General features: G+C 38.8%; 1 protein-coding gene across 1 annotated transcript in view; it reads right to left on the bottom strand.

The window, feature by feature from the left end:
• The window catches only part of ABI3BP (ABI family, member 3 (NESH) binding protein), a 317,931-nt gene that overhangs the window by 12,667 nt on the left and 285,250 nt on the right, over positions 1–20,014 (bottom strand). Inside the window, exons 28-30 of the mRNA XM_006868650.1 lie at positions 19,405–19,473; positions 16,497–16,706; positions 14,075–14,183 (exon numbers count right to left, since the gene is read on the bottom strand). Coding sequence (XP_006868712.1) covers positions 14,075–14,183; positions 16,497–16,706; positions 19,405–19,473 — 388 coding nt within the window. The remainder of the gene's footprint in view (positions 1–14,074; positions 14,184–16,496; positions 16,707–19,404; positions 19,474–20,014) is intronic.

The raw sequence follows: 20,014 nt of genomic DNA on the forward strand, positions 1-20,014 counted from the left end.
AATATTTAATATGTGACTGCAATAACCATGTGGGAGCCATGTCTGACTTCCCCTGGCTTAGCAAAGGGGAAAGAGACTCAAACTCAAAATCAGCCCAAGGACGATTCCTAGGACACAGAGGTCAGACAAGCTTCCATCCTACAACCTGCTTTACCCTATTCTGACACCAACCATCCCTCCACAGCACTTTCTGCTTTACATCTAGGTTTGATAATCCAGAGATCCCTGTACTTTGAGCCTCCTTGTAGCAAGGACAGAAAGCTGTGAAACCAGAGAAGTAGAAGAACAGGAACAAAACTAAGAGCCAGAGCATAAGACAGAGGTGGGCTTCCCAGCCCATGGAGCAAATGTTGTTGAGTGACTTTGGGTAGGAGACTTACTTGCAAAGTGGAGTGCTTCTAGGCAGTTAATTCGGGGAGCTAGGTTTTCTGACCCATGGAGAACTGAGTGCCTTCAGGCTGAGGCTTATGATAGAGTGGGGGGCCCTGGGAGCATTTCTCAGCAGCCGTAAAAGATGCCTGCCTGTGAGTACACTGAGGAGAGGCTGTCCTGACTAGAACAACTGCGCCCTGAGCATTTTCTGATCCTTCACTGTAACCTGGTAACTTTCTTAAAACATCCCATCATTGTGAGTATGGTGTCTGAGTTCTGTGTGGTCATTGCAATTTATCAAATCGAGCTGAGTAAAGAATTCTGAGAGAGGAATGGTTTGGTGTCATTTTCTTTGCAGCCTGTCCTCAAAATATCCCCAACAAAGTAAGGGAGAAAAATCAATGGTCTGTAAGATTTCAATGAAGGCTCTACAAAACTCCAAAGTATTACTCTAGAGGAGTAGGATAATGAAATACAGGGTAAACTTAAGACCAACAGTTTGAGACCAATTGTTAAAATCAGCATATACATATAAAATCTATCAATTCACAAAAAAGTGAAAAAGCAACGTTTCAAAAAGTGGGATCTGTAGTTCTCGATTTAAGACTCTGTCAGAAGCATGGAAACCCAGCCTTCAGGATCCATCTGCAGGCTGACTTCTTTTAAAGGTGAGAGACGTGACAACAACTTCCAGAATCACTTTCAGCTCTTGGTAGGGCAGGCACAGCTTTGTGTCGTTCCCTTCCTGCGCCTGCTTCCTTTGCCCATCTCAATAACCTTTTCATCTATTTGTGCCCATAATATAAAGCTGAAATGCAGTCCTGGTGTGGTGCTGTAGGATAAGCTGTAGACTGCAAAGCCAATTTGTACTGTGAAGTTGGTGGTTCAAGCTAACCAGCTATTCCTCAGAAACCCTATACAGGGTCACTAAACAACAACAACACATAGCTTCATTATTTCACGAACTTATTGGTTATATAGTCATCATTTAAATGCAAACGCTGACTTTCACTCTGACAAAAGCCTCAAACCCCTAAATCAAGCTGCTTTTTAAAAAGAAAGTTCCACGCCCCCTGTAAAACTGTTGGCTTGAATATTTGTCCAGCTGATTCTACCCTTAACATAATCTTGAGGGAGTCCCTGGGTGGTGTCAAGGACTAAATGTTGTGTTAATAACCAACATGTTGGAGGGTTTGAGTCCACCTAGCAGCACCTTAGAAGAAAGGTCTAGTGATCTATGTCAAATGAATTATCCATTGAAAAATCTATGGAACAAAATTCTACTCTGACACACATGAAGTTGCCATGAGTCAGAACTGAGTAGGTGGCAAGTAGTATTGAAACATTTGAGCCTCTAATCAGAGTTTCAGTCAGAAAGGGAAAAACAGAAGTTTAAGATAAGAAATAGAACAGGTAGGGACTGCTCAAAGGTGGAAAGGAAAATTCAATCAAGGTAAGCTTGTCTCCAAGGACTGCAGGATTATAGGAAACATTTCTGGGTGTCTGCCACTTGCAAGGGCTCTGTAGAATGAGCACTGGACTGCTTGCTAACCACGAGTGGTTCAAAGACATCACCTGCAACTTGGAAACCCTTTACAGGCCTGAGTGGATGGCATTTAATACCAAACCACATGCAAAGGCATTGTATGACCAGGGAGTGTAGATAAGGAGCATGAGGGTGGACAATGAGAGAATTGTTATTGTTGTTGTTAAATGCCATCGAGTGAGTCCCGACCCATAATGACGCTGTATAGGGTTTCCAAGGAGCAGCTGATGAGCTTGAACTGCCGACCTTACAGTTAAACCAATTTTGCATCCAGCACATTAATCCACAGCACTAGAACTAACTGAGCATAAGGAAGTAAAGTAGGGACTCGGTAGAACTGAGGGACCATGAAAGAGTTGCCCATTATGTCTTTGGGATGTTTCTAGTGTCCAGAAATTCTGGAGCAGGGCCGAAGTGCCACCATGCCTTTCCCCCACCCCTCCCTAGATACTAAGGAATTCAACGTAAAAAATAGTAAGTAGACAGTTGTTGTGTGAAAAGAAGAATTTTTTCTTTATATACTAATGGTGCTCTGTGCTCTTGGAGAGCTTTGCTTTTGCCGGATGAATAGTTGCTAAACTGAACCATCACCTCAATGTCTTTCTTCTTTAACAAGGAAGGAGTTGCTCTCCTTCTGCCCACACCTACAATAAAGTGCCTGATACTTTGGCAGCCTCTTTTACTTTTCTCTACAAAGTTCATGCAAAGAGATGTTGAAAAGTTAGCACAGAACAAGCAGAGACCAGAATTTCACAACAATATTATGAAAAGGGACTAATGGCTATTCCACATGCCACTTTCCTTCAGCCAGATTTACAGTTAATAAGTTGCTGCCTGTACTCCAGCTAACTTTCAGAGCCAACGTTTTATTAAATCAAACAACCTAAACAAACAGTCTCAAACTACCTTTGCTGCCAGCTCCAGGATGGGATCCTTTGGTAGGTTTTAGTCTCAGAGAAAGAATTGTTCTCCCAAATCCTCCCAAACCACAGAGGACAATTAAGTACTTGAGCAGATTAAGTGAATTTGATTTATCCTAATTATCCAGACAGAGTACATTTTCCATAGGAAATTGCTAGACCACATGTAAGTCTGATACACGCAATGAATTCTTCAACTTTTCTGTGAAGCAAGGAGAAATGCAGGCTTATTGGGAGAGAAGAGTTGGATTAACAGGCTATTTTGAGTGTACAGTGATTGTGTCCATCTGTATTGCCCAACCAGTTCATTAGGGGGAACCCAGTTCACCAATGATCACAATGTGTGCAGGAAACAATTTATCTGGAAACATGTTGTGGACTGCAGACAGAGAGAGACTCAAAGAAAATTAGTTTACCAGGGTAATTCTACTAGGTGAGGAAGTGACCAAAGTTTTGGTTTTATTTTCAGTTAAAATTCTTCCTCCGACTCCATGCATGGCTTCAGATGCCACAAAATTATATCATCTTCTAATGGGAGAGACTTTGAGATCAACAAGTTCACACTTTCTGTCTTTTTAAGCCTTGGTGCAAAACTACCAGCTTCTCTGTTCACTGAAGTGTCAGTGTAAAGGATATGACTGCTAACCAAAAGGTTGGAGACTCAAGGTACCTCAGAAGAAAGGTCTGGTGATCTACTTCTGAAAAATCAACCACTGAAAACCCTATGGAGCACAGTTGTACTCTGACACGTACTATGTCAGAATTGACTTGACGGCAACTACTTACTAGTTTCTGTTCACAGAACTGAAAATAATCATAGTGGCCTTAGAAGACAAAATGGTTGTCTTTTCATATGAGAGGTTCTTCTTAATATAGCTTTTTGCTAGTTTAACAAGAGTCACACATTGCTCTAAAATATAGAGGACTGGTGTTTTAGGTAAAGGAGTGGTGTTTTTGTGGAAATGTGGGACAGAACAGGCAACTCTCTTCTTCCCTCATCCCCAGTCTGACGTCAATGCCTTTTAGGGAGGAAATGAAGAGAAATGGTAATAACAGTGCTGGACTACGGTGTAAGTGGGGGAAGTCAGTTCCTGTAGGATTTCAGCCAATGTTTCCCTCACCACTAAACTGTTTTTTGATATTATACATTTTCTTCAGCTTTATACTATGTTACTTTATACTAAGTTGTTGTTAAGTGCCATCAAGTCAGTTCTGATTCACAGCGATCCTATGTAAGGTTTTCAAAGGCAGTTTGTGGGTTTGGACTACTGAACTTTTGGTTTGAAGTTCAGTGCTGATCCTACAGCACCACACCAGGAGTCCAGCTTTATACTACGTTGTTGTTAAGTGCCATCAAGTTGATTTTGACTCATGGTGACCCTGTATAGGGTTTCCGAGGAGCGGGTGGTAGATCTGAACTGCCAATCTTGAGGTTCAAACTGACCTCATAAGATGTTCACAGTATAAGAGGAAATCTTGCAATCCTGGCTTCTAAGGAGCATTCTAGCTGTATTCTTCCAACACAGATTTATTTGTTCTTCTTGCAGTCCATGGTACTTTTCATATTCTTATCCAACTCCATAACTCAAACACATCAGGTATCCTATGGTCTTCCTTATTCATTGTCCAACTTTCACAAGCATATGAGGCTACTGAAAATACCATGGCTTGGGTCAAGAGCACCTTAATCTTCAAACTGACATCTTTGCTCTTGAATACTTTAAAAAGGTCTTGTACAGCAGATTTGCCTAACACAATATATCATTTGATTTACTCACTGCTGCAACCATGAGAGTGAGTGGATCAGAGCAAAATGAAATCTTTGATAACTTCAATCTTTTCTCTGTTTAACATGATGTTATTTATTGGTCCAGCGATAAGAATTTTTGTTTTCTTTACATTGAGGAGCAAAACATACTGAAGGCTGTGGTCTTAGATCTTCAACAGTAAATATTTTAAGACTTCTTCACTTTTAGCAAGCAAGGTTTTATCATCTGCATGTCACAGGTAGTTAAAATAGTCTTTTTTCTATATGTATGCCATGTTCTTCTTCATATAATCTAGTTCCTCAGATTATCTGCTCAGCATACAGACTAAGTATGGTGAAAGGATACTACCCTGGCATACACTTTTCCTGATTTTAAACCACTGTGTCCCCATATTCTGTTCAAATGACTGTCTAGATACAGGTTCCTCATGAGCTCAATTATATTTCATTATAATACTTAACTGTGTCTTCATGAGCTGCCCTCTGAAATTTTCTGCTCAACTCTTTTACTTCATCATTTCTTCCATTTGCTTTAGCAACTCTATGCTGGAGAGCAAGTTTCAGAGTCTCTCCTAATCTCTTTTTCTTTTCCTTCTTTCTTGTTTTCTAAATAAGGCTGTCTGTAATAGGATACTATCCACATATTTCTCCCTGTATGATGTTCTTGATGTCATCCCACAACTCTTCTGGTCTGGTCATTAGTGTTTAATGTATCAAATATGGTTTTGAGATGATATGCAAATTCAGGTAGGATATATTCAAGGTTGTATTTTGGCTCTCATGGACTTGTTTTAATTTTCTGCAGCTTCAGCCTGAGCCTGCATATAAGCAACTGATCATCTGTTCCACAGTCTGCTCCTGGCCTGGCTTGGCTGATGACATATGTCTTTCCACAGATCTAGTAATTTGATTTCTGTGTATTCCATCTGGTGAGGTCTATGTGTATAGTCATCTTTCATGTTGTTAAAAAAAGGTATTTGTAGTAAATAATTGGTCTTGCAAAATTCTATCATGGGATCTCCAGCATATTTTCTATCAACAAGGCCAAATTTCCCAATTGCTGATTCTTACTCCTTATTCAACCTTTGCATTCCAATCACCAGTAATTATCAATACATCTTGATTGCATGTTTGAACAATTTCAGATTGAAGAAGTTGGTAGAATTCTCCACTTTTCATCATCACTGGTTTTAGTGGTTGGTGGGTAAATTTGGATAATAATGGTATTACTTGTAGGCGTGTGGATAGTATCCTATTACAGACAGCTTTATGCTTCAAGAGAGATCTTAGAACGTTCTTTTTGATGATGAATTCAATGCCATTTCTCTTCAATTTGTCATTGCCAGTATAGTAAACCATATGATTGTCAGAATCAAAATGGCCAAAACCAGTCCATTTCAGCTCACTAATGGCTAGGATATTGATTTTTATTTGTTCAATTACATATTTGACAACTTCCAATTTTCCTAGATTCATACTTTGTACATTCCATGTTCTGATTATTAATGGATGTTTACAGCTGTTTCTCCTCATTTTCAGTTGTCCCCCATCAGCAAGTGAAGATCCCGAAAGCTTTACTCCATTTGCATTATTATGGTCAGCTCTACTTTGAGGATGCAGTTCTTCCCCATTCAAATTTTGAGTGCCTTCCAACCTGAGGGACTTATCTTCCAGGACTGTATCTGACAATATGCTGGTGCTATTAATAATATTTTCAACTACTGGCACTATATCTGACAATATTCTTCACCAGTTCAATATTCTGGCACTATCTGACAGTGCTCGACAGATTCTCATAATATTTTCCATGGTTAAACATTCAAAGGTAGACTGCTTCCATATACCTAGTGTGTGTGAGTCTGGAAGTGCATCTGAAACCTGTCCACCATGGGTGACCCTGCTGGTATTTAAAATACTGGTGGCATAGCTTCCAGAATCACAGCTACACATAGCCACGACTGTATGACAAACTGATAGATGAATGGCAGAACTATAGGAATATTTCCGTAAGAACAATTGATTTCTGATGCAACACTGCTCAAAAATTTCTAAACAGTTACTTGGTGTCACCCATCTTACAATGTCCTGCTAGATGGTCTTCAACCCCCTAGAGATACTATTGATTTGACCTAATTATTACAAGTCCTAAGAAGTTCTGAAATGAAGCAGGAAGACAAGGAGGAAAATTTGTTAGCCAAAATTGAAACTGTGCATGAGTCTATTATTTCTCTAAATATTGTACTGTAGAAGTGTGTGGCAACAATAAGAAACTAAAACTGAGTCTCATTGGGGAGAAATATATAGTAAGTACTGGGGAGGGGACAGTTTGGGACTGTCTCAACCAGACACCAACATTTTTTACATTTCTTTTTATTTTAGGAGTGAAAGGTGAGAGAGGGATCCTCTAAGAAGATAGAGTTATGCTCAGCATTTGTCTCTGGTAACAATCTCTTGTGTTTGACTTGAATACAAAAAGCAGTTGTTTCCCTATGCATATCCCTTTGTCAGTGCACACTCATCATCAGAAACTGTTATATTCCAATGTTTCAAATAGAGACAGGAAGAAATTTTAACAGCTATCATTCTGAGTTTGCCTATTTTGAAAATTCTTTTTTATTCAAATATTTTGATTAAAAAAAAATTTCCCCAAGCATAGATATGTGTAGCAAATAAAACTACCTGGTGACTGCATCTTATGTATACTTTCTCTTTATTCTATGCTGTTATTGTTGTTGCTAAGTGCCATCAAGTTGGTTCTGCCTCAAGGTGTTTTCTAATGTCTAAGAAGTTTTCAGCATTTTGCCCCCTTTATGCTATACCACCATACTTAGTCAACCTGTATGCTAAGCAAATAATCCAAGAAGCTGGCTTACATGAAGCAAAATTTGGCATCAGGATTGGAGGAGGACTCATGAACAACCTGCGATAGGCAGATGATACAACCTTGCTTGCTGAAAATGAAGAGGACTTAAAACATTTACTGATGAGATCAAAGAACACAGCCTTTGGTATGGATTGCATCTCAATGTCAAGAAAACAAAAATCCTAACCACTGGACCAATAAACAACATTCTTATCAATAGAGAAAAGATTGAAGTTGTCGAGGACTTCATTCTTTTCTTCTTCTTTTTTTTAAATGCTTTATTATGAATTAGATGATAATTTAAGGGCTTCATTCTTCTTGGATCAACTATCAACACTCATGGAAGCAGCAGTCAAGAAATCAAATGACGTATTGCATTAGGCAAATCTGCTGCACAAGACCTTTTTAAAGTATTAAAGAGCAAAGATGTCAGCTTGAGGACTAAGGTGCACCTGACCCAAACCATGGTATTTTCAATAACCTCACATGCATGCGAAAGCTGGATGGTGACTAAGGAAGTCCGTAGAAGAATTGATGCATTTGAGTTATGGTGTTCAAGGAGAATATTGAAAGTGCCATGGGCTGCCAAAAGAACCAATAGATCTGTTTTGGAAGAGCAGCCAGAGTGCTCCTTATAGGCCAGGATGGCCAAACTTCGTCTCTCTTACTTTGGATATATTGTCAGGAGGGACCAGTCACTGGAGAAGGATATCATGTTTGGTAAGGTGGAGGGTCAGAGAAAAAGAGGAAGACCCCCAACGAGATGGAATGGCTAAGTGGCAGCATTGATGGACTCAAGCGTGGCAACAGTAGTGATGTTGGCCCAGGATTGGGCAGTATTTTGTTCTGCTGTGCTATGAGTTGGTACCGACTCAATGGCGTCTAACAACAACAATGCTCCACCACATGCATAGATGTGACTGAAGCAGAGCTGTACAAATATCAAACCCTTATATATTTGTGAGCATACCCCTATTCTTCCTCCCAGATCCGGTCAGCCTCTGTATGTGTCTATGTATCTACCCACAGAACACTGTTGTTTCAGAGTTGTATATATAAAAATTTTTACTTCTATCTCCTTTAACCCTTGCATTCCTCCCTCTTGTTGTATGCTACCTTCCCCATCACCTGACATAACATGTGTCTACCCTCTAGCTAGTGAATTACTTTCCCTTCCCTCCCATCCCTGATATCATCAAAGACTGTTTCTTTTAGCAAAAACACCTTTTCTTGAGTATTTAGTGGATTTGTTTTTACAAAGCACTACTGTTGTTTTTCTTTTCCTTGCCAGTCTGCCTGCTTCCATTCTATCCTTTACTATCCAGTTCTAGTTCCAACTAGTCTATGAAGCTTTCTCCCCTTCTTCTAAATCCCAGGGCATGTGTGAAGATCTTAAACTTGGCATGTTGTTGTGTACTGCTCTCCAACTGTTTCATGGATGCTAGTTTTGTTTCTCCAGATTCTTTTAAGCTTGTTGTTGTTAAGTGCTGTTGAGTGGGTTCTGACACATAGCAACCCTGTATAGGGTTTCTAAGGAGTGGCTGGTGAGCTTGAACCACTGACCCTGCAGTTCAAATGACTTTGCATGCTGGTGCATTAACCCACAGCGCCACACCTATTAAGGGAAACAACCCTACTTCACTTTATTCTTCCTCAGTTCATTAAGCTATTTTGTTTGGTGGCGTCAAGACATAATTTCAGTATTTCAGCTCAAGTTCCCCCCTTTCCTATTGTTGCTAAGTGCCACAGTGTCAGATGTGGCTCAGCGTGACCCTGTATAGGGTTTCCAAGGAGGGGCTGGTAGGTTTGAACCACTGACTTTGTGGTTAGCAGTCCAATGTTTATCTCTGTGAACACATAAGTGAAACACATTCACAGGCTTATTGAGGCTACGGTCTACTGAAGAACTTGATCACAACCAAGTTTCACATATTGTGGACCGAACAATCTTCAGCAGAACATCTTAACATTTCTGTGTATTATATCCATCTCCCCACTCCCAATGTGAAAATATTTTTACTCTAAACTGCTGATTTGCGACGTTTAAACTATCACCAAATCAGTAAAAGACTTGCAATATAATTCTGGTTAAATCATATAAGTGAACATTAGCTTGAAGGTGAAGAGGCCCATGGCTGTCTTTCAATCAGAAGCAAACTCCAGAACCAATTAGCATGAGTCCTAAGACAATTGCAAATAGAAAGTGTGAACCCCATGATCTGATGGCTCCTCAAGCCAAGGATACTTTTTTTTAATCCACCTACTTTACCCAATTAGATCAGATGCCAAAAATAGCACCTTTGTCAAGAGATTGACAAAAAGGTTTTTTTGTTTTGTTTTGTTTTAAGATGTATTCCAGATTCAGCAACTTGTTACTCATTGTAAGTAGTCCTGGTGTGGCACTGTAGTATATGCTTGGACTACAAACCACAAGGTTCAAATGCACCAGCTGCTCCATGGAAACCCTATACAGTGTTGTAATGAGTTGGAAACAACTCAATGGCACTTAAAACAACAGGATCAAAAGTAATTGTTCCAATTAAAACGAAAGTCTAAGTAAGACACACTCCTATTACCACCATTCAGGGCTCAATATCTCCTAGCTGAGTTTCCTGATTTGGCAGATAAAGGCCCTTTGCAGCCTGGCTGCCAAGACTCTTTATTCCTCGACCTCTAATGGGTTTTCATCATTCAGATTGGTAAAAACAGTGTTTCATTCACTGCACACAGGCAGGTCATGTCAGGCTTTTGAGCACACGTGCTCTTCTGTCACTCCCTTCACTACCACCATCACCTGGCTGGCTCCTTCCTACTCATTCTTAAGCTTCAAAGCAGGCATCATCTTCTTCTGGAAATTATCCCCAATTTCCCAGACTCTGCTAGATGCAGCCTCCTCTGGGATCCCACGGCAACTTGTGCACACTTCTACCAGAGCTCTTACCACTTCGTTTGGAAGAATCCAGTCTTACCAATAATCCAATCTCACCTATCCTGCTATACTCAAGCTCTTCAAGGGCAGGCACCAAGTTTATCCATACTTGTAGCCACAACACTAACCACAACATTGGGTGCACAGTTGGCACTTAAAAAATGCTAGTTGGATAGAAATGCAAAATATTTACAAACAAATTGTTTTAGAATATAACCAGAATGTGTTCTGCATCCTGGCCATGAGCAAATCGGTATATGATGAGAAGCTTGGAGGGCAGCATAATTTAGAAAAGGAACACAAGGAACATTTAGAAACTGGATGTCTTTCTTTCAAAGACAGTATTACTACACAGCCCACTTTTATTAAGTGGACTAAAAAGCAGGAAATTAAAAGGAAAAACTATCCAAGTTCTGTAAGTCCAAATCAGGATTTTGAATCACTTTTTTCCCAGTTTAGTCATGGCCAAAGAAGCAAAGCTGTAACAGATGCAAATTTTCAAGATTTGAGTGAACCTGAAAGATAATCCAGCAGAAATTACAGGCTGAAGCCCTCTTACAAAACGAGGGCACTGTTCATGTTGCATAGCAACCAAACCTCTGGACTGCTGGATTTTGAGCAGTGGGAAGCAGCAGTGCCCTGCTCAAAAATGGCTGCCACCAGAGCCACTTAGAATGTGTTCCTCTCCACAGTCCTATCAATAATCTAATTGCTCACACTAAACTCCTGAAAGTGCTCCCTAGACTTATTCTGTGTCTCTAATTCTAGGGTATCAATCTGTAATTTTTCACATTCTCGTTATTGATCCTGATCACAGAAATTTTTAAAAAAACTCAGGTCTGTTCCAGTCTCACTTTGTTGGCAGTAATTGAACTGGTTTGAAACAGTTTGAAGCTCTGATTCAAATCCACTTATTTAAAAAAATCCAGAAGAAATGACCTTTTCTAAAAATATCTTATGGTAAAACTAGGTTTGCTCCCTATCAATCTTACTATGGAAATAGAACCAAGGTCATCAGATAGGCTTTTATTAAATTATATGCTTATTTTGGCTAATTTACATCCTTTACAAAAGTTAACACCTGCAATTTTTTCCATGTTACAGCTCAAAACAGAGAACCTTCTAGAAAAATAAATAGTGAAAAAAGTATTAGTTACCAGTATAAGATGAAGGTTTATACACCTAGCAAACCATTGTCATTGTAATGAATTAGATGTGTCCTTTTCTCTTTACAATAGAGCCAAACTAGGCTCCTTGTGATGTCACATTCAATACCAGCCAAACTCAATTAAATTAATATGGATTGATGATGATTATGGTGAAATTAAAAAAAGAAAAAAAGTCCTCTTCTTGGATCTTCCCTTTAGCATTTTTGAAAATATCTAAGGCCTTTATTTTTCTTTCAATAATACAATGAATTGGTAAAATGTTGAGGTTTTAGATCTTAAGAAAGAATCACAAAACGATATAGTAATAAGAACAAACCTGGTATTAATGTATAGTAAGTGATGCTAAGGAAACCTATTATAGAATCAGGCTAAAGATACATAACTCTGTTGTCAAAACTCTTTTCTCATTTTATCTGTTGTTGTTTAGTCTTTGACAACTCACAGATATCGCATGTATAATAGAACAAAATGCTACTGGTCTTGTGACAATCCCATAATCAGTGCTATCTTTGAACCTATAACTGCAATCACTCTTTAATGCATCTCAATGAGGGGGTTTCTATTTTGCTGACCCTCTACTTTATCAATCATGATATTCTTCTTCAGGATTGTCCCTACTGATAACATTTCCAAGAAACATGACATGAAGTCTTGCCACCATTGCTTCTAACATTCTATCTATAAAAGGTCCCAAAGCAAAGAAATGTGGTACCTGGGACTGGTCAGCAGTGTTTTAAGAATTAGCTTTCACCTACACATCACAAGGGTTTTCTTTTTTTGCCCTTCCTTTTCCAGCTTGCCAGTCTAATTCTTCTGTGTTCCAAATCTAGTTTACATCATGCGCATTCTAGTTGCCTCTCTCTGATCCAAGCACTTTTAGAAAACTCTAAAGAAGGACTTTTCCTTCTCTAAATTTTGGCATTTAATATAAATATCTAATACCAGTGGTATTATGGACTGAATTATGTCTTCTCAAAAGATTTGTTGAAATCCTCACCCCTATAGGTGACCTTATTTGGCAACAGAGTCTTTGAAGATGTTCTTAGTTAACATGAGGTTATATAGGAAAAGCCTGTGTCCTAATCTGATCTGAGCATGTTGTTGTTGTGGTTAAGTGTCATCGAGTCAGTATCGACTCTTAGCCACCTATGCACAGCAGAACGAAACACTGCCCAATCCTGGGCCAACCTCACTACTGTTGCCAAGCTTGAGTCCATCGATGCTGCCACTTGGCCATTCCATCTCATTGGGGTTCTTCCTCTCTTTCTCTGACCCTCAACCTTACCAAACATGATATCCTTCTCCAGTGACTGGTCCCTCCTGACAATATATCCAAAGTATGAGAGAAGAAGTTTGGCCATCTTGGCCTCCAAGGAGCACACTGGCTGCACTTCTTCCAAATGGATCTATTGGTTCTTTTAGCAGCCCATGGCACTTTCACTATTCTCCTCCAACACCATAACTCAAAAGCATCAATTCTTCTACGCTCTTCCTTATTCACTGTCCAGCTTTTGCATGCATATGAGGTTACTGAAAATACCATGGTTTGGGTCAGGCACACCTTAGTCCTTAAGCTGATACCTTTGCTCTTCAACACTTTAAGAAGATCTTCTGTAGCAGATTTGCCTAATGCAATACGTCGTTTGAGTTCTTGACTGCTACTTCCATGAGCGTTGATAGTTGATCCAAGAAGAATGAAGTCCTTGACAACTTTAATCTTTTTTCCATTGATAAGAATGTTGTTTATTGGTCCAGTGGTGAGGATTTTTGTTTTCTTTACGTTGAGCATACTGTCCTCATAAAAGAGAAGAAATATAGAAAGACAGAGGACTACTATGGAAAGATGCATTTACAAGCAAAAGGAATGTTGGGCTACCAGAAGCTGAGAGAGACAAGAAAGGATCTTACTATAGAACCTTCAACAGATTCTGTCAGCATCCTGAATTCAGACTACCAGCCTCCAGAACAGTGAGGCAATAATTTTCTGTTTTTTAAAGCTACCCACTTTGTTATGGCAGTCCTAGATAACTAATACAAATGGACTTCTATATTTTTATGCTATATTGTTAATTACAATTCCTGGGTGATACAACACATTCAGCTGCTAACTGGAAAGTTGGAGGTCCCAGGTCACATACAGGTGCATCAAGAGAAAGGCCTCGTGATCTACTTATGAAAAATCAGCCACTGAGGATTCTTTGGGACACAGTTCTATTCTGACACACATAGGGCCATCATGAGTTAGAGTCAACTAGATGGAAAGTGGTTTGGTTTCTACTGTTAACTTGCTATTTTGATAGTGCTTCAGATTACACCAATATCCTGTATATTTGCTGGGCATCAAAATGTGACTTCAGAGGTGTCTAGTGTGTGTACATAAAGCCAAAGAATGAAATTCTGTAAGAACCTCCCTAATAACAGAGAGGGTAATCTAATTTCATCCTTGATTGTGGCAATGACTTTTGCATTCTCAACATTCGCCTATAGTAAGTAGCATGATGGCTTACCTTGTGTCTGGTTTTAGATTTTCCACAGTGGAGAAGGTTTGATTTGTAATTTGAATGGACTTGTTCTTCCCACTGAAGGTCCCATTTTCTCTGGATATAACTTCATATTCTGTAAAGTGAAAAACCCAACAGATATTTGTTTTTCTATTCTGATTGATTCGATTGCTCCTGAAGCTAATGGCATATTAAAGTCAATTTTTTTTTGAAAAAAAGCAACTTAGATTGAAATTCTAGACATACATTGATCCAATAGATTGGCAAGATTCAGATAGGAATGGTCAGCAGTTGAGAAAGGTCTCCCAAACCTTTTGACAGCTGCTCATTGATTATTTCTGCTTTGGCTTTACTGGACCAGGTTAAAGCCTGGAATCAGTGAAGACAGAATATGCTACTACAGTTGCTTTGGATGCTGGTAACCTATGATTTTGTTTGATAAGTCAGATAGCTGTTGTTACACGGAGGCGAGTGCAATCATTGCGATGAAACAAACTCTATCATTTGTTGAATGTAAAACTGACGATTTTCTCTATAAACTTTCACCTAATTCACAATTAAAAGTTATAAAGAATAATGTATAGGTTTTTTTTTTTTTTTCATACTGTTAATTTCACTAACAGTAAAGACATAAAGAGATCCCAAAAGAAGTAGCATTGAACATCTGGTCATTTTTCCCCAGAGGATTTTTGTTGTTGTCTATGGGTTGGAACCGACTCAATGGCACTTAACAACAACAACAAGTGAGGTAATTCACTTAACAGGAAATTGCATTAAGATTGGAGCATCTTTGTCTGGGTAATGCAGCACTAAAATAAGAATGGTAATACTTTTTATGTCACTCCTACTTAACAACAACTATTTGTATGAGTGAAAAACAATAATTTAAGTTTCTAATCTACACTGCACACTCAAATTATGTATGCAATTTTATCATCACAACTAATTGATAACAATGAGACAAAGTCTTAGGTAACTAAGGCTCAAAGGGGATAACATCTACCCAAACTTGCACATCTTGACAACAGTTGGTCTATAATTTAATCTATGTTGTCATGCTCTTGGCATATCACACAGCAACAAAGAATAACTAACAACTTTCAGTTGTCCAAAGACTTAGGCTATGGCCAGTTGCTCAGGTGTACCTACTTCCACTTTAGCATAGAAGAAACATGTAGAAGCAATGAATTAGAATGTATTCATTAGATGTGTGTGTATCTGTTAACTAAATGAAGGATTCACCAAAAGTCAACTCAGAGGAGAAAAGTTTTGGGCAGACCCAGAATCTCACCCTCTTGCTAGCCAGTGTATTATACTGGTCTAGTCTTCCTGACATCCTCTTAGCTGGCCCCTCTATTCCCATTTACCCACATCAGGAATGTGGCAGGGACCTGGGCACCAAGGACCTCATGTTCTTATGCTACTTGCTATGTTCTATTGGTCATTGAGGTTGTTTGCCTTTTTTCCTCCTCCATTTGGGTGGCACAAATGATAGGTCCTTGACTTTTGGCTTAAACGTTGGTGGTTCAAATCTACTCAGTGGTACCATAAAAGGAAAGTCTGGTGATCTACTTTCTTTAGAGATTATGATCCAGGAAGACCCAATGGAGCAGAAACTCTGTAATACATGAGGTTGTCATAAGCCAGAATTGGCTTGATAGCAACAGGGTTGGTTTTTCTATTTTTTTTTTTTTTTCTTGTTTGACTATTCTGTCCACTGTAGAGAGAAAAAAATCAAATTCCCTTATAGCATATTCCCTTATCCCATATTCAAGTAATGATTCAGAGCTTCTTATTTTTGATAATCACTTTTAGAGGAATGAGTAGGGGATGACAGAATAAAAATTTCCTGAGATGAGCAGAAAATTGAGCAAAAATAGATATTTTAAAATTCTTTCCTAAAAGACTAAAATAGCCTTTATCTACTTGAAAATATTACATCAATCTGGAATTTGGTAGAATGTATTTTTTAATTATTTATTTTTATTTTGTTGTTGAGAATATGCACAGCAAAACAAATACCAATTCAACTTTTCTACATGTATCATTTACTGACATAGACTACAGTCTTTGAGTTGTGTAACCATTCTCACTCAGGAAAATGAACCAATATTAGCAGTGGCAAAATCGCTAACATGATTTTTGTAATTCTCTTCATAATGAATATGTTGTGAAAAAGAAATCTGAGAAGACATGCAAAGAATGTAACTTTAAGAGAGGAAGACCGTAACAAGGACAAAGAGCAACCTCCCTCACCATTACATGATTCTTGTGATAATACACCCTGTGGACAACAGTAGTCTGCTAGAACTTGCTCTTCCTCAAACATGCTGCATAGGTCAGAGTTTGATCCAAGGTACCACACTTTCAGCTCATTACATTATCAAAGCTTCCCATCTTAGTAACAATCCTTGTGCCAAGATCTTACCAGTGACAGTGTCATTTAATGGCTTTTCCCAGTCTAAGATGACAAATGAAGGGCAGCCCTCTACGGTGACCACAGTGAGGTTGGTGGGAGGGTTCTGTGGTGGGGCTATGGCAGGTCCCTCTGTAGCCTCCTCTTTGGGGAACAACTTGATGGAGTCGGTGATGGAACATGGTTGGCTGTCAGGCTTTGGGATGTATCGTACGTGTGGACCTAAAAGAGAGAACTCTGAGGTTTAGCATTTTGGAAGAAGGTGAGCTTATAAATATAAATACACATTTGAAGGAATCTGGTCTCATTTGACAGGTAGATGGAGAAAAGAAGTGGTGTGAATGAATCAGACCTGTGAAAATTCAAATTCCTGTCTCTGAGATCAATGATATAGAAACTGTTGTTGATTTACTTTTTACATTAAGTTTTGTTGTTTTATTGGGTGCCCCAAAGTTGGTTCCAACCTATTGTGACCCATTGTAGTGTTTCTGAGAAGAGCTGGTGGGTTTGAACTGCTGACTCTGTGGTTATCATTACAGTGTTTATTCTACAGCACTATACCAGGACTCATATCCAGAAGTAACTAGAGCCCACTGAGCATAGTTTGAGTGAGCAGGGGCCCAGAAGTGCTAAAGAAAGAGATGAGCAGCTGTCTGACCGCACATCATCTAGAGACTGGAAAGGTCATGTGCAGAAAATGGAGTCATCACTGTACAGTTTTACAGAGTAAGATATAGACATTTGGTAATATCACATGAAGACAGTATGCACAATAATTTAATCTCTATTTTATAATCTCACATTATGTCACCCTTGCTGTTGATCTTGCCTCAGTGAGGTCACACACTAAGAGATAATATTTGTAAAATCATGTATCTGAAAAAGAACTTGTACCCAGAAAAACAGTCTCAAAAGTCAATAATAAGTAAACAAACAACCCAATAAAATGAGACAAACTAAAAATGTGAACAAGTATTTCACCAAAAAAGATACATGGATGGCAAGTAAGTGCATGAAAAGATGTTCTTAAGGAGATGCAAGTTAAAACCATGCTGAACTACTTCTCCACACTTACTAAAAGTACTAAAACAAAAAAGAATGACCCTATATATTGTTGGTAAGAATGTTGAGAAATTAACTCTCATATATCACTGATAGGAAGGTATTCACTTTGAAAAATAGTTTGGCAGTTTCTTAAAATATTAAATATACACCTGTATATGATATAAGCTTCACCTCTTAAGTATTTATCCAAAAGGGATAAACACATACGTCTATGTAATAAAGACTTGTGCATGAATGTCCATAGCAGCTTTACTGGTAGTAGTAAAAAGGTACAAACAATTCAAATGTCTTGGGCAGGTTAATGAATGAACAAAATAATGTATATTAACACAATGGAATATTAGTTGGCAATAAAAAGATATGGACTAACGAAAAAGGCAGTAACATGGATGAATTCTAAATAATCTCCATCACACAGATGGTGAGTGAAAGAGACAAAAAGAGAGCTCATACTGTATGTTTTCATTTATAGAAAATTCTAAAATTTATATTCTTTTATATAAAAACAAACTAATCAATTGTTTAGCAGATTTGTGATTACTTAGGCACTGAGGGTGGGAATTGTGTGTGTGTATGGCAGGCGCAGGGGAGTAACAGAGAGTGCAAGTACATGACGAAACTTTTAGAGGTGATTGAAGTGCTCATTATCCTGATGGTGATGATGTTTTTTTTGGCTCTATCTATACCCATGTTAAGGAGCTCTGGTAGCGTAGTGGTTACGAATCAGGCTGCCAACCTCAGGGTCAACAGTTCAAAACTACCAGCTGTTCTACGGAAGAAAGTTGAGGCTTTCTGCTCCTGTCAAGATTTACAGCCTCGGAAACCCTGTACAGGGTCGCTATGAGTCGGAACCAACTCCATGGCACATCACAACAACAACAACATACCCATGTTAGGAGCTCTGATAGTGTAGTGGTTACAAGTTGGGCTGCTAATTTCACAGTGAGCACTTCAAAACTACCAGCGTTTCTGTGGGAGAAAGATTAAGTTTTCTACTCCTGTAACAATTTACAGCCTTGGAAACCCTATTCAGGGTTGCTATGAGTCAACCTCCACAACACATAACCACCACCACCATCATACATATGTTAATGTTTTTCAAATGTAAAGTTTATTTAAAAAAAAAAAAAAAAGGCACAAAGGGGACTACTGACTCAATGTCATATTATGTCTCCCTAATGTGGTGTGGTGCTGTGGGCTAATGTGTCAGACAGCAAAACCGCTTGAATTGCAAGGTCGGTGGTTCAAGCTCACCAGCTGCTCCTTGGAAACCCTATACAGGGTCGCTATGGGTTGGAATCGACTCGATGGCACTTAACAACAACACTGTAGTATGGTAGATATTATTCAAATTATAGCCATGGAAGGAATATACTTCCCCAATACTGGATTTTGGATTTGACTATGAGACTGTGAATATTGTGACACAAGGAGCTTGCAGTGTGGTTGTGTGTTTGGATGCCCCTCTTTTACATCTCTCTTGACCTGGCAGCAGCTTCTCCTGAGTTATTGTTGATTTTTCATCTTGAGCTCCAGAATGAACATATGTGGAGCACACCTGAGCCCAACTCACCAGAGGCCCAGCTATTCACAGTGCTTGAAGCAGAACCACCTCATCAAGTACATTCTAGATTAGCTGTCCCTTGGCTAACAAGTCCTTCCATGGGTGGGACAGTGAGAACTAAGTGCGGAAGAGCAGGGCAGGCAGATCATGCAGGGTCTTCTATACTGTGCTATGAATTTGGACATTATTTTTGGCTACTAAGAGTTTGCTGTTTTTGTTATATAGCAATAGCTATCTACCCACTGAAGTTAGCTCTGTCAAAGATGAGATTTGGAGCCAGTTTATACATACCTGTGAATCTGGGCTTCCCAAGAGGATCAGTTTCTCTTGTTGGACTTGAGCTAAAGTCAGTTACATTACCTTAGAATGGAAAACAATAAAAAGGTTGGTGAAAGAATAAGATGATGTCACAATACAAAGAAAAATTAATGAAGACTGTATATGTGTTCAATCTGTTGTCTAGTCAATTGCAGCTTTTGAATTCCTTATTAGTATTGTACATATTTGTGCATTGTAAAAGGCCTTTAATTGTATCCTGTTGCGTTTTGAAGTAAGAAATAATGAATTAAAGATTAACCAGCTAGTTAATGCTCATTAATAAACTGTTGTTGTTAAAAGCCATTGAGTCGATTCCAACTCATAGCAACCCTGTATTGGGTGTCAGAAGCAACCCTATATTGGGTGTCAGAGGAGTGGCTCATGGGTTTCAACGGTCGACTTTGTGACTAACAGTCCAATGCTTATTCTACAGTGCTATGCCAGGACTCAATTAATAAATTCAGATATGTATAATAATTAGTAATAACGTATGATTTAGTAATAAGTATGAGATCACGTATCTTTAGGAATCAAACTTGGATACTTTATTCTATATCTGCTAAGGGAAGGAACATACTCTCTA

Source organism: Chrysochloris asiatica, unplaced genomic scaffold (genome assembly GCF_000296735.1).
Source record: "Chrysochloris asiatica unplaced genomic scaffold, ChrAsi1.0 scaffold00120, whole genome shotgun sequence".
Classification (NCBI taxonomy): domain Eukaryota; kingdom Metazoa; phylum Chordata; class Mammalia; order Afrosoricida; family Chrysochloridae; genus Chrysochloris; species Chrysochloris asiatica.